Here is a 13,280-nt window from a genome sequence, read left to right on the forward strand (position 1 = left end):
GTACCAAAAAGGAAACCAGGCTAGAGACACACAAGCATTTCAAGTTGCTTTCAGTGTTGCCAGCCCCTTAGTGATGTCAGTTTCCTCATGGATGAGCTTTTTGGTTTCATGAGGAAGAGTCTGAAAAGGGGATGATTGCCTGAGGGAGGTCGTCCCAGATTTCAACATCTATATAAGCCCCATGTTCTCATCCTAATAGCATACCACCAACTCTACTTGGATTCCCCTAATCCAACTCTACTTGGATCCCCCTGATCCAGACAGGTGTGTTTTATGCTCTGCTGAGACAAATCTGTTTGGGGAGGGGCGGGTAGAACATGGACTATTAGGCTTACTACAGTAGGGAGAAGGGATGTGGAGACTTATCTTCTTATGTAATAACTTGCACTCATTCTAATTTTTGCATTCATCACCACCATCATTTCCATACTCGTGACCAGTTGAGAATCATGAGGGAACAAAATTCCTTGGTTGATGTTTTACTAAGAAATGAATAGTTGCTCAAGTCAAACGCTTGTCCGGAAAAGGGTCCACACAACCAAGAATCAGATAAAATGTGCCTTGACGTGGTTTTCTTCATGTTTCTTGTCCTTCGGCTTTGCTCAGCATCTGGAAGCACATGTTTCCTTCTATTTCTCTTTGTCTCCTCTTTTAGGATCCTACTATTATTTTGGGGGCACTTGAGGAAGTTCCACAGTTCCTTGACAATTTTTGATCTCTAAAAATTTTTTCCCTCCGTATTTTAGATTGCATACTTTTCCTTGCTATGACCCTGAGGTCACTAGTGTTTTATTTTCCAGTCTGTAGTCAGTTCCATATAGTGTACTTTTTACATGTGCTTCATTATGTCTCCTATTTCTTGGCTGAGATGTTTTATCTCTCCAGTAATTATCAGAGAAATTCTTCTCTTTTTGTCAACTTTTAAGCAGCTGGTTTAAAGTCTTTGTGAGAAAATCCAAATTAACTGTCATATTGGGCTAAGTATCTCTAAATTTCTTTTTCATGCCATTTGAGATTTTCCTTTTTTCATATATTGAGTAATTTTGGCACCTGTCCTGAATCTATCCAGTGTTATGAAACCATGATTCCTGTGTAAATCCCAAGTGAAGGTTTTGTTTTAGCAGATACTTGACCCAATCAGTTCCAGGCTCCTAGTTTCCAAAAGCCTTCCGTGGAATGTGATTTCTGTGTCAGAAAGTTTGCAAAACCCTTGTTCTGCTATTTGCATCTGTCCTAAGTGGAAGCTACACAGTGAGCTCCACAGGTCACATCTGGGATGTCAATGGAAGTCCCTTCCTCAGATCTGTTCCCCACATCTTTCATCCTCCTTAGCGTCAGACACTGCATAAGTGCAACTTAGAGATGAACCAAGAACTCATAAACAATTTACAGCATTGCTTTTCCAGGCTACTCTCTCTCTACCATCTCCCCAGTATTTCCAGTTCCCTAGAACTTCCTTTTGGTTTTGTGGACAGAAACCTGGATCTTTGGCTTCTCTCCACTGCTGTGCAATTCTCCTGACAGTGCTGATGTCTGGGCCATGTTGCACGAAGACAGAGAGGATTGTGTTTTGGGCCAAAATCCTAAAGTGAGAAAAGCAAGTTCCCAAATCCACTACCGTTATTTCTCTCAATGTAGAAGTATTCCCTTTGGGAAGGGGCATAGAGAAGGAGAAGAATAAAGTATAAAAGAAAAGAAAAAGTGCATATCCAATCTTGCTCTGAGTATTAGAAGTCATCTTTCTCACATGTCAAGCTAGGACAATAGGGTATTTCCGGATCTCTTTCTGTCTCAAGCTGGTGCCTGGTCATGGCTGCCAGTTGCCTTGAGGGCAGTTTGCAAGACTCTTAAACAAAAATAGGAAAGTCAGCATTGTTTATAAGTTCCTTGCAATGTCAATGTCATTCCCAATCTGCCTTGTAGGAGTTTGTTTTAGGGATTCAAACAGTTCCCACGTGCATTATGTCCAGGTTTACGGCAGCATTCATTGATGGAATGCTGGTGTCTGCTTACTATGTCTTAAAGGGAACCTGAGCTGGATAATAGTACTTCCAATTTGGGCAATGTTTCCTGTTGAACCAGGCATTAGAGAAGAGGGAAAATTGAAAAGCAATTTTAAAACTTTCACAGAAAAGAAATAGGAAGAGATATTCCACAGTGCTTCTTTTCCTTCAGTGTTCGGAGGTCACAGAGATATAGTTTTATGGTGACCAGGGGGTGGACTGGTGGTGAAAAACTGAGTAGAAAAAAACATGTGTCTATTGCCAGACAAATGGATCAAAGATAAAATGGAATGAGCGCTGGATAATATAAAGTGTATAACAAATAACCCCCTGGGCACCGAGAAATGTCCCATTATCAAACCTGCACATCCCTATTCTGATTCATCTCTCCATAGATCATGTACCAGGGACAGTGTAACTTTCTTCTTCATTTCTCGGGTTGAGATTTCAGGCTGAAGAAGGGCAAGCGGCTTGTTCGTGAGTGGAATGTACAGAATGTCCTGGCAGGTACTCCTTTTCCCCTCATGGGGTTCGCTTACGCCTGTGTACCTGACCCTCCATGTGGCATGTTGGTAAGCAGCTGGGGTGACGGACAAGCTAGTGGGTTTCAATGTTGCACATGCATCAGCACAAACAAGTGTGGGTGGAGAGAGTGACAAGCCTGCAGCTGGAGGAGAGCCCACCACCACACACCAACTCACAGCAGATGTTTCCACTGGGGCTGGTAGTGACACTTTCCTAAGAGTAGAGAGATCCTCAGAAGATGGTGCCTAGTGGAGGGCACAGAAGAAAGGGCCCCAAGCCTGGGATGATCACAGAGACGTAGTCATGGTATTGCAAAAACTCAGAGGGTCCAGGAATCTTCAACGTGAGGGCTTCAGGAGATCTTTCTCTTCTGGACAAATCAGGCATAACAATTCAAATTCTTGACGTTCAGAAAATACCTGTCAAAGTGTTTGAGTCTATTCAGCTAAGGTCTGCTGCCCAAGGATGCAGAAGTATCTAGAATGAAGGGTCAGATCAGAGGGGGTGAGGAGAGCAAGGTTCAGGAAGCACATTTGCATGGAGGGCCCTCCCTCTTCTGAGGCAGGGGAGGAGATAATAGAGATCTGGGGAGACATGCCTGGGATTGGGGTCTCAGAAGGCAGTGCTGTTGAGGAGTCTCCACCATGGCCTGGTCTCTAGTCTTTCTTACCCTCCTCACTCAGGGCACAGGTGAGGCCTCCAGGGAAGGGTCTATGGGGACATCTGGGCTGATCCTTTCTCTCCTCCTCAGATTCATCTGAGGCCCCAGCACTGAACTAATGATTGTATTTTTTCCTCTTTTCAGGGTCCTGGGCCCAGTCTGCCCTGACTCAGCCATCCTCAGTGTCTGGGGCTCTGGGACAGACAGTTACCATCTCTTGCACTGGAACCAGCAATGACATTGGGGGGTATAATGGTGTCTCCTGGCACCAACAGTATCCTGGCATGGCCCCCAAAACTCTGATTTATAATGTAAATAATCGGCCATCAGGGATCCCTGATCGCTTCTCTGGCTCCAAGTCTGGCAACACGGCCTCCCTGACCATCTCTAGGCTCCAGCCTGAGGATGAGGCTGAGTATTACTGTTCCTCATATAGAAGTGGTAGCACTTATCACAGTGGTCCAAGTGCATGGGAAAGTAAGACCAAAACCTGTTCTATGCTCACAGGCTCCCTCCTTGCTCTGAAGATGTTTCCTCAATCCTAACTATGTGCGGAGGGGGCTTCGTGCAATATGGCCTTGAGAATTCAGTTCTCTCTCAGGTCCTCTCGCTCCTTCAATGTAGTAAAACAAAACAGGCTTCCTGGTGAATTGTCTGGGGGAATTGACAATCTCTTTGTTCCTTGCCATGTTCCCAGAAGATGATCTTTCCATTCTTTAATGGGAGGAAGAGAGGGACAAAAGACATGTGCTCTGTATGATGTTCACAATTCTCAGGCACATCCTTGCTTTAAATGAAAACCTCTCACTCCCGTTAGTCCAGATTGGAATACACACACACACACACACACACACATATGCTATATACCTTGTCTTATTCAACTCAGTGTCTGCCATAGTCTAGTCAACATGATCCACCTTGGTGGGATATTGTTCTGCATGTCAGTGTTTGAGAAAAAAGCAACTCAGTAAAAAGCTGAAGATCTAGATGAAGGAATGATAGAAAAGGAAGATGTTGTTTTTCCAGTGCTCCTTCATCTTTGACCCCATATCCAAGGAAACCGAGCAGGGGGATTTGGAGTTGAGACTATGGTATGTGGAAGCTCCCCACCCCTCAGACCAGTGAATCCCTATCAGGATTCAGCCCTGTCTTCCTGACAGGGTGGGCTCTTTCCAACATGGTTCCGTTTTCCGCCTGGGAAGAGAAGGCTTGTCTCCATTCTTCAGGGAATCCCTTTATACCTGATTTTCATAAGGAGCCAGCCCAAGTTCTACCTGGAATCCCAGTTATGACAAATCTCTAAATACACATACACATCATATATGTCCAAGGAGTCTCTCTCCGTTTTTAAACCTGGTGTAGACCAGAGAAAACCTGTTTCAATAACCAATTATTCTCAGTCTGCCAGAATTTTCCCCGTTTTAGCAATGAAACTGCCATATCTTGGCAATGCCCTCACTCTGGGGCAAATCAGGATGCATGGTCAGCTTTCCTGAGAACTCAGTCTCTCTCATTATGTTCTCTCCTTTAGTTAATTTTCCAGATCTCTTTTCAGTTGCCTACTTTCTTTCCCCAATAAATGGTCAATACCTTCATGCTTTAGTCAGAAGGTTAGAAATGTGCCACACATTGACCCCTAAGCAACTGGGTCACATCACAGTGAGAAGGTGCATCTGCTTTTGAAGACACAGAATAAAGGCCTGAGTTAGTCCCTCAGGTTTTTGGAAGGCTGTACAAAAACTATATCTGCATGTTGGGATGTGTGTCCTTGTGGAGAAAACTGGAAGGAGGTAGAAGGGCCACTGTCTGGATATTCTCTGTGGTATCTAGTATAAGTGTTTTCAGACTGGAATGACATCAATAGGATATTTAACAAGTATGCACATGTACATAGGAGGGCAGGAGGCACCATTGTCTATTCTAGTGAGTCTCTTTTTAAGATGGGGCCACAATATACTTATGAGAAAGTAGCTAGTATGTTAATAACACGGAAACTTACAGAGTAATTCTGAGCATAGATATTGTGGGAACAGGATGGTTCCAATATGACATAATGGGGTTGGGGTAGCCCTTTTTGTCTTGGGTATGTAGTCTCAAGCTGTAGGTAAGGGCAGCCCTCTTGGGTATTCTGAAATAGTGAAGCAATATACATTTAAATATTTTTATGAAAAGATGAGAGAGTGGTTGCTACTTTAAATATTTAGGTAAGATTGGTGTATGATATTATGTTAGTTTTAGGTGAAGGGAAGTCGCTTTTAAAATTTTTTTTAATTAATTTATTTACTTATTTGAGAGAGAGAGAGAATGAGAGAGAAAGCAAGATTTGGAAGAGGGAGAAGCGTACTCCCACTGAGCAGTGAGCCTGATGCAGGGCTTGATCCCAGGACCCTGGAGTCATGAACTGAGCCAAAGGCAGACACTTAACCAACTGAGCCACCCAGGTGCCCCTTAAAAAATGGTTTTTAACTTTTTTAAAAAGTAGTCTCCACACCCAACATGGTGCTTAAGCTTATGAACCTGATCAAGAGTCATACACTCTACCGACTGAGCCAGCCATGCACCCCTAAGGAGGTTATTTTGGTAGAGATGATTTGAAATCTTTTAGGTGTCCCAGTGATTTAATATCGACCAGTATTTTTCTCTACAGTGTGATCAGAGAATAACACTTCAGGGAAATTCTCATTCATGGGTTCATAGCCTTTCTCATTAAGTGCCAGTCATTTTCCTTGGCATCATTTCTGCATTTTTTCCTATTTTAAAATTGCAAGTGTATAAGGAATCATCATCTTTAATTGGTCTTGCAAAATAAGATGCTGGGCATTGATTTCTGTGTATTTTTAATCACATTTGCTTTGTTTCGTACTGGAATATAAAGATATTGTGTGCATGTGGTCATTTTGTCACTTTTGGATGACTGTCAGATTTATTGTTTGAATGTCATGTCTTATTGTGTGGACACAAAAATCAGAAGGGTTTGTGTTTTTTTTAAATTTTATTATGTTATGTTAGTCACCATACAGTACATCATTAGTTTTTGATGTGGTGATCCACAATCCATTGTTCTCGTATAACACCCAGCGCTCCATGCAATACGTGTCCTCCTTAATACCCATCACCGGGCTAACCCATCCCCCCACCCCCCTCCCCTCTAGAACCCTGTTTGTTTCTCAGAGTACGTAGTCTCTCATGGTTCATCTCTCCCTCCGATTACCGCCCCCCCACTTTTCCCTTCCTTCTCCTAATGTCCTCCATGCTATTCCTTATGTTCTAAAAATAAGTGAAACCACATGATAATTGACTTTCTCTGCTTGACTTACTTCACTTAGCATCATCTCCTCCAGTCCCATCCATGTGGATGTAAAAGTTGGGCATTCATCCTTTCTGATGGCTGAGTAATATTCCATTGTGTATATGGACCCCATCTTCTTTATCCATTCATCTGTTGAGGGGCATCTCGGCTCTTTCCACAGTTTGGCTATTGCGGACTTTGCTGCTATGAACATTGGGTGCATATGGCCCTTCCTTTCACTACATCTGTGTCTTTGGGGTAAATATCCAGGAGTGCAATTGCTGGGTCATAGGGTAGCTCTATTTTTAAATTTTTGAGGCACTTCCACACTGTTTTCCAAAGTGGCTGTACCAACTTGCATTTCTACCAACAGTGTAAGAGGGTTCCCCTTTCTCCACAACCTCTCCAACATTTGTTGTTTCTTTCCCTGTCCATTTTTGCCATTCTAACTGGTGTAAGGTGGTATCTCAGTGTGGTTTTGATTTGAATTTCCCTGATGGCTAATGATGATGAACATTTTTTCATGTGTCTTTTAGCCATTTGTGTGTCTTCTTCAGAGAAGTGTCTTTTCATATCTTCTGCCCACTCTTTGACTTGATTATTTGTATTTTGGATGTTGAGTTTGAGAAGTTCTTTATAGATCTTGGATACCAGCCCTTTATCTGTAGTGTCATTTGCAAATATCTTCTCCCATTCTGTGGGTTGCCTCTTTGTTTTGTTGACTGTTTCCTTTGCTGCGCAGAAGCTTTTTATCTTGATGAAGTCCCAAAGGTTCATTTTTGTTTTTGTTTCACTAGCTTTTGGAGATGTATCTTGAAAGAAGTTGCTGTGGGCCATGTCAAAGAGGTTACTGCCTATGTTCTCCTCTAGGATTTTGATGGATTCCTGTCTCACATTGAGGTCTTTCATCCACTTTGAGTTTATCTTTGTGAATGGTGTTAGAGAATGGTCGAGTTTCCTTCTTCTGCATGTGGCTGTCCAATTTTCCCAGCACCATTTATTGAAGAGACTTTTTTCCATTGCATTGTTTTTTCCTGCTTTGTCAAAGATTATTTGGCCATAGAGTTGAGGGTCCATATCTGGGTTCTCTATTCTGTTCCATTGGTCTGTATGTCTGTTTTTGTGCCAGTACCATGTTGTCTTGGTGATCACAGCTTCGTAATATAGCTTGAAATCGGGCAACGTGATGCCCCCAGCTTTGTTTTTCCTTTTCAACATTTCCTTGGCGATTCAGGGTCTTTTCTGATTCCATACCAATTTTAGGATTGTTTATTCCAGCACTTTGAAAAAATGTCATTGGAATTTTGATCGGGATGGCATTGAAGGTATAGATTGCTCTGGGTAGCATAGACATTTAAACAATGTTTACTCTTCCGATCCACGAGCATGGAATATTTTTCCATCTTTTTGTGTCTTCTTCAATTTCTTTCATGAGTGTTCTGTAGTTCCTAGAGTATAGATCCTTTTCCTCTTTGGTTAGGTTTATTCCGAGGTATCTTATGGGTTTTGGTGCTATTGTAAATGGAATCGTTTCTCTAATTTCTCTTTCTACAGTTGCGTTGTTGGTGTATAAGAAAGCAACTGATTTCTGTGCATTGATTTTGTATCCTGCCACATTACTGAATTGCTGTATGAGTTCTAGTAATTTGGGGGTGGAGTCTTTTGGGTTTTGCACATAAAGTATCATGTCGTCTGCGAAAAGAGAGAGTTTGACTTCTTCTTTACCAATTTGAATACCTTTTATTTCTTTTTGTTGTCTGATTGCTGTTGCTAGGACTTCTAGTACTCTGTTGAACAATAGTGGCGACAGTGGGCATCCTTGCCGTGTTCCTGATCTTAAAGGAAAGGCTCTCAGCTTTTCCCCATTGAGGATGATATTTGCTGTGGGTTTTTCATAGATGGATTTTATGAACTTGAGGAATTGTTCCCTCTATCCCTATACTCTGAAGAGTTTTAATCAGGAAAGGACGTTGTATTTTGTCAAATGCTTTTTCTGCATCAATTGAGAGGACCATATGGTTCTTCTCCCTCCTCTTATTAACGTGTTCTATCACCTTGATTGATTTGTGAATGTTGAACCACCCTTGGTCGTGGTGGATGATCCTTTTAATGTATTGTTGGATCCTATTAGCTAGGATTTTGTTGAGGATTTTGGAATCCATATTCATCAGGGATATCGGTCTGAAATTCTCCTTTTTGATGGGGTCTTTGCCTGGTTTGGGGATTCAGGTAATGCTGGTCTCATAGAATGAGTTTGGAAGTTTCCCTTCTGTTTCTATTTTTTGAAATGATATCAGGAGAATAGGTATTATTTCTTCTTTGAATCTTTGGTAGAATTCCCCAGGGAATCTATCAGGCCCTGGACTCTTGCTTTTTGGGAGGTTTTTGATCACTGCTTCAATCTCGTTACCAGTTATTGGCCTATTCAGGTTGTCAATTTCTTCCTGTTTCAGTCTTGGCAGCTTATAGGTTTCCAGGAAGGCCTCCGTTTCATCCAGATTGCTCAGTTTATTGGGATATAGTTGTTGATAATAATTTCTAATAATTGTTTCTATTTCCTTGGTGTTAGTAGCGACCTCTCCCCTTTCAAAATTTTATTAATTTGGGTCCTTTCTCTTTTCTTTCGGATAAGTCTGGCCAGTGGTTTATCGATCTTATTAATTCTTTCAAAGAACCAGCTTCCAGCTTCATTGATCTGCTCTACTTTATTTCTGGATTCTAATTCATTGATCTCTGCTCTAATCTTAATTATTTCTCTTCTGATCTGTGGCTTAGACATCGTTTGTTGCTTTTTCTCTAGTTCTTTAGGGTGTAAAGTTAGTTGGTGAATTCGGAATTTTTCTATTTTTTTGAGTGAGGTTTGGATGGCTATATATTTCGCCCTTAGGACCACTCTTGCAGTATCCCATAGGTTTTGGACAGATGTGTATTCGTTCTCATTGGTTTCCATGAGTTGTTTAAGTTCTTCTTTGATTTCTTGGTTGACCCAAACATTATTGAGCAGGATGCTCTTTAACTTCCAAGTGTTTGAATTTCTGCCAAATTTTTTCTTGTGTTTGAGTTCCAGTTGTAAAGCATTATGGTCTGAGAATATGCAGGGAATAATCTCAGTCTTTTGGTATTGGTTGAGACCTGATTTATGACCCAGTGTGTGGTCTATTCTAGAGAAAGTTCCATATGTGCTCTCGAGAAGAATGAGTATTCTGTTGTTTTAAGATGGAATGTTCTGTACATATCTACGAAGTCCATCTAGTCCAGTGTGTCATTCAAAGCTCTTGTTTCTTTGTTGATTTTCTGCTTAGATGATCTGTCTATTGCTGAGAGTGGAGTATTGAGGTCGCCTACAATTAAGGTATTGTTATCAATGTGACTCTTTATTTTGGTTAACCATTGGCTTATGTAGATGGCTGCTCCCATGTTGGGGGTATAGACATTTACAATTGTTAGATCTTCTTGTTGGATAGACCCTTTAAGAATGATATAGTGTCCTTCTGTGTCTCTAACTACAGTCTTTAGTTTAAAATCTAATTTGTCTGAAATAAGAATTGCTTTTGAGGTCTGCTGGCATGGAAGATGGATCTCCATCCCTTCACTTTCAGTCTGGATGTATCTTTAGGTTCAAAATGAGTCTCTTGTAGACAGCATATGGATGGGTCCTGTCTTTTTATTCAATCTTCAACCCTGTGCCGTTTTATGGGAGCATTTAGTCCGTTCACGTTGAGAGTGATTATCGAAAGATATGAATTTATTGTCATCATGTCGCCTGTGAAGACCTTGTTTCTATAGATTGACTCTGTAAATTTCTGTTGTATATCACTCTTGGGGTCTTTCTCCTTTTATAGAATCCCCCTTAATATTTCTTGCAGGCTTGGCTTAGTGGTCACATATGCTTTCATTTCCTGCTGGTGTTGGAAGCTCTGCATCTCTCCATCCATTCTAAATGACAGCCTTGCTGGATAAAGTATTCTTGGCTGTATGTTCTTCTCCTTTAGTGCCCTGAATATGTCTTCCAGGTCTTTCTGGCTTGCTAGGTCTCTGTGGATAGGTCTGGTGTTATTCTGATGTTCCTCCCTCTGTACATAAGGGACCTCTTCCCCCTAACTGCCCTTAAGATGGTATCCTTGGTTCTAAGATTTCCGAGTTTTACTATTACATGCTGGGGTGTTGGTCTGTTTTCCTTGATCTTGGTAGGGGTCCTTTGTTCCTCTGGGACAGGAATGTTTGTTTCAATACCCAGATTAGGGAAGTTCTCAGCTACAATTTGCTCAAATATATCTTCTAGTCCTCTCTCTCTCTCCACCCCCTCAGGGATCCCAATAATTCTGACATTGGAACATTTCATGTTGTCACTTATTTCTCTGATTCTGTTTTCATGGATTTTGAGTTGTTTCTCCCTGGCCTCCTCTTTTTCCTTCTTTTCTATTGATTGGTCTTCTAGATCACTAATTCGTTTTTCTGCCTTACCCTAGCTGTTAGATTATCGAGATTAGATTGGATCTCATTGGTAGCATTTTTGAGTTCTTCCAGTTCAGCTTTCATTTCTGCCCTTAGGGACTCTATGTTGCCATTAATCGATTTCTCCATTCTAGCTATCATCTTCATAACTGTTACCCTGAAGTCCATTTCCAACATCTTGGTTATATCTGTCTTTAACCATTTGTAAATCTGTGGCAGAAGTCACAGTCTCTGAGTCTTTCCTATTTTGGGGTTTCCTCCTCCTATTCATTCTGTTGAGGGGTGGTTGAGGGAATGTACAGCGTCCAAATTATTGACCACAACCCAAGCAAGATGCACCTGTTTTATAGGGACCTTAGGGTTGTTGTTGGCCTCTTTTTCTCCCAGCCTGTCTTCTGGGGGAGGAGCCTGCTGCGCTGTTACTCAGGCAACCCTGTTTGGGCAGAGTTGCCCTGCCCCCTGTGGGGGAGGATGGGCTCAGTGAGAACCGGTTTTGGGGGGCTTTTGTTCTCTGGTGGCTTTTCCTGGCAGCTTTCCGCATCTCTTCTGAGAGTCAGAGCAGAAGAAATTGTTTCCAACCCTCTGCCTCAGAACAGAGATCACGGTCTTCTTCAGTGAGCTCTCCAGGGCACACTATCTCTGTTTCTGTCTGTGCTGCGCTAAACTGCAGCATCCTGGGTTGTGGGCCCCTCAGCAGGGCTCCCAGTCCTCGCCTCCAGGTAGGGGCATGTCTCTGCCCTTTGTGCTTCTAAAACTGCCCTCAGTTTGCATGTGCAGCCCGCTGCTCCACGTTTCAGTCTGGGTGTCTGCCCTAAAGTCCTTTCCCCGCCGCTACAGGTCTTTGAGTCTGTGCCCTGTCCCCAGCACGGGAGGCTATCGCTCACCTGCGGTGTAGGATCCCCATGGCTCCCTCCCCCTTCCATTCACATTCTTCAGATATGTGCCCGCAGAATCATGGCTCCCCTCTTCATACCTCAAAACCAACCTCCTGCGATATTCTGTTTGTTGAGATTCAGATATATCTTCTTACATCTCAAGCTGATTTCGTGGGTGTTCAGAGTGGTCTGGTAGATATCCAGCTCAATTCCAGGGACCAGTTGGAAGAGGGTCCCCTACTCCTCCACCATCTTTTTCCCTAAAAGTATATTTTTTAATTTATATTTACCATTTTTGTATATTTATGTATAATGTGGATTTCATATAATTTATATATATTGTAATTATGTACACAAGATATTATATAGTTATGTACAAAATATACTATGTAAATACATATAAGTATATCATATATTTAAATTATAAATAAATACACACACACATATATATATACACATATGCACATTGATTCTCTAGGTCAGATGCCATTCGTATTTTCTGGATATTTTCTCTCTCTTTCCTTCTCTCTCTTTTAACTTGCTATTGTTTAAGGAATCTCTATGCTTATCATATCTTAAAAAATAAGTATCCAGGTAGGGATTTTTGTGATTTTAAGATTTTTACATGTTTTAGCTTTATTGTTCATTCATCATCTTATGTGCAAATGTTAAATTTGCTTCCTTTTGTGGTAGTCATGATATTATTTCTATGTCATGTCTAATTATGTGGGCAAAATACTCTGAAACAATTTACATGGAATGCTTACTCCTCTGTTACGGAGGGGCCCTGAGGGTGCTTCTAGTACTCACAGAAGATGTAACAGATGCAAAGAAGCTCCTCATGAAGATCAGTGCTTGCATCTGAATACCTGGAATGCTCACAGGAGGCCTCTCCACCTTAAAGAACCCCAAGAAACAGAGATTCAAACTAATGGGCCAGGAATCTAGTTTCACTACTTTGCTGATTATGACAAGGTCATTATCTAGTTACTGTGTTATTAATATCCACAAAATAAACATCATTCCCTAAACAAATGTCTAAATAGTTAAGTAGTTAAATGTTTAAAACACCTGACCACTAATCTCAAGTCCCAAATTATTCTATTTCCAAAAACACTTTTCCTTTCCCCCATCCAAGTGACCATCACTCTGTTCATCCCATGCTCTTGGCCAAGGACACATTGTTCAGAACCTCTTAGAATCACCTGCCATGTGGTATGAACAGTGACATGAAAAGTGTGTCATCAGAGCATCTCTATTCCATAGAACTCCTGGAAAGGATCTGTTAGTCCAGATCAGATTTTCTCTAAACCAACCTCCTTCTAGAAAAACACACTAGGTCAAGCATCTGTGGATGTTGAAACTTTGCCCTAGGAAGCACACAGCTGTGAGATCAGGTCACAAAGTGTGCACAAAGGGGTAGACAGGAACATCCTGCATCCCCTGTGGCACACAGACTTGCCCTGGTGAGA

At 41.7% G+C, this 13,280-nt stretch overlaps 1 gene segment (V, D, J or C); it reads left to right on the plus strand.

The window, feature by feature from the left end:
• The first annotated feature begins 3,075 nt into the window (after positions 1-3,075).
• Positions 3,076-13,280, plus strand: part of LOC113915726 — a 96,429-nt gene continuing 86,224 nt past the window's right edge. The window contains 2 exon segments of the V gene segment in view: positions 3,076-3,218; positions 3,334-3,640. Coding sequence covers positions 3,173-3,218; positions 3,334-3,640 — 353 coding nt within the window.

This window comes from Zalophus californianus, chromosome 14, assembly GCF_009762305.2.
Source record: "Zalophus californianus isolate mZalCal1 chromosome 14, mZalCal1.pri.v2, whole genome shotgun sequence".
NCBI classification, from domain to species: Eukaryota; Metazoa; Chordata; class Mammalia; order Carnivora; family Otariidae; genus Zalophus; species Zalophus californianus.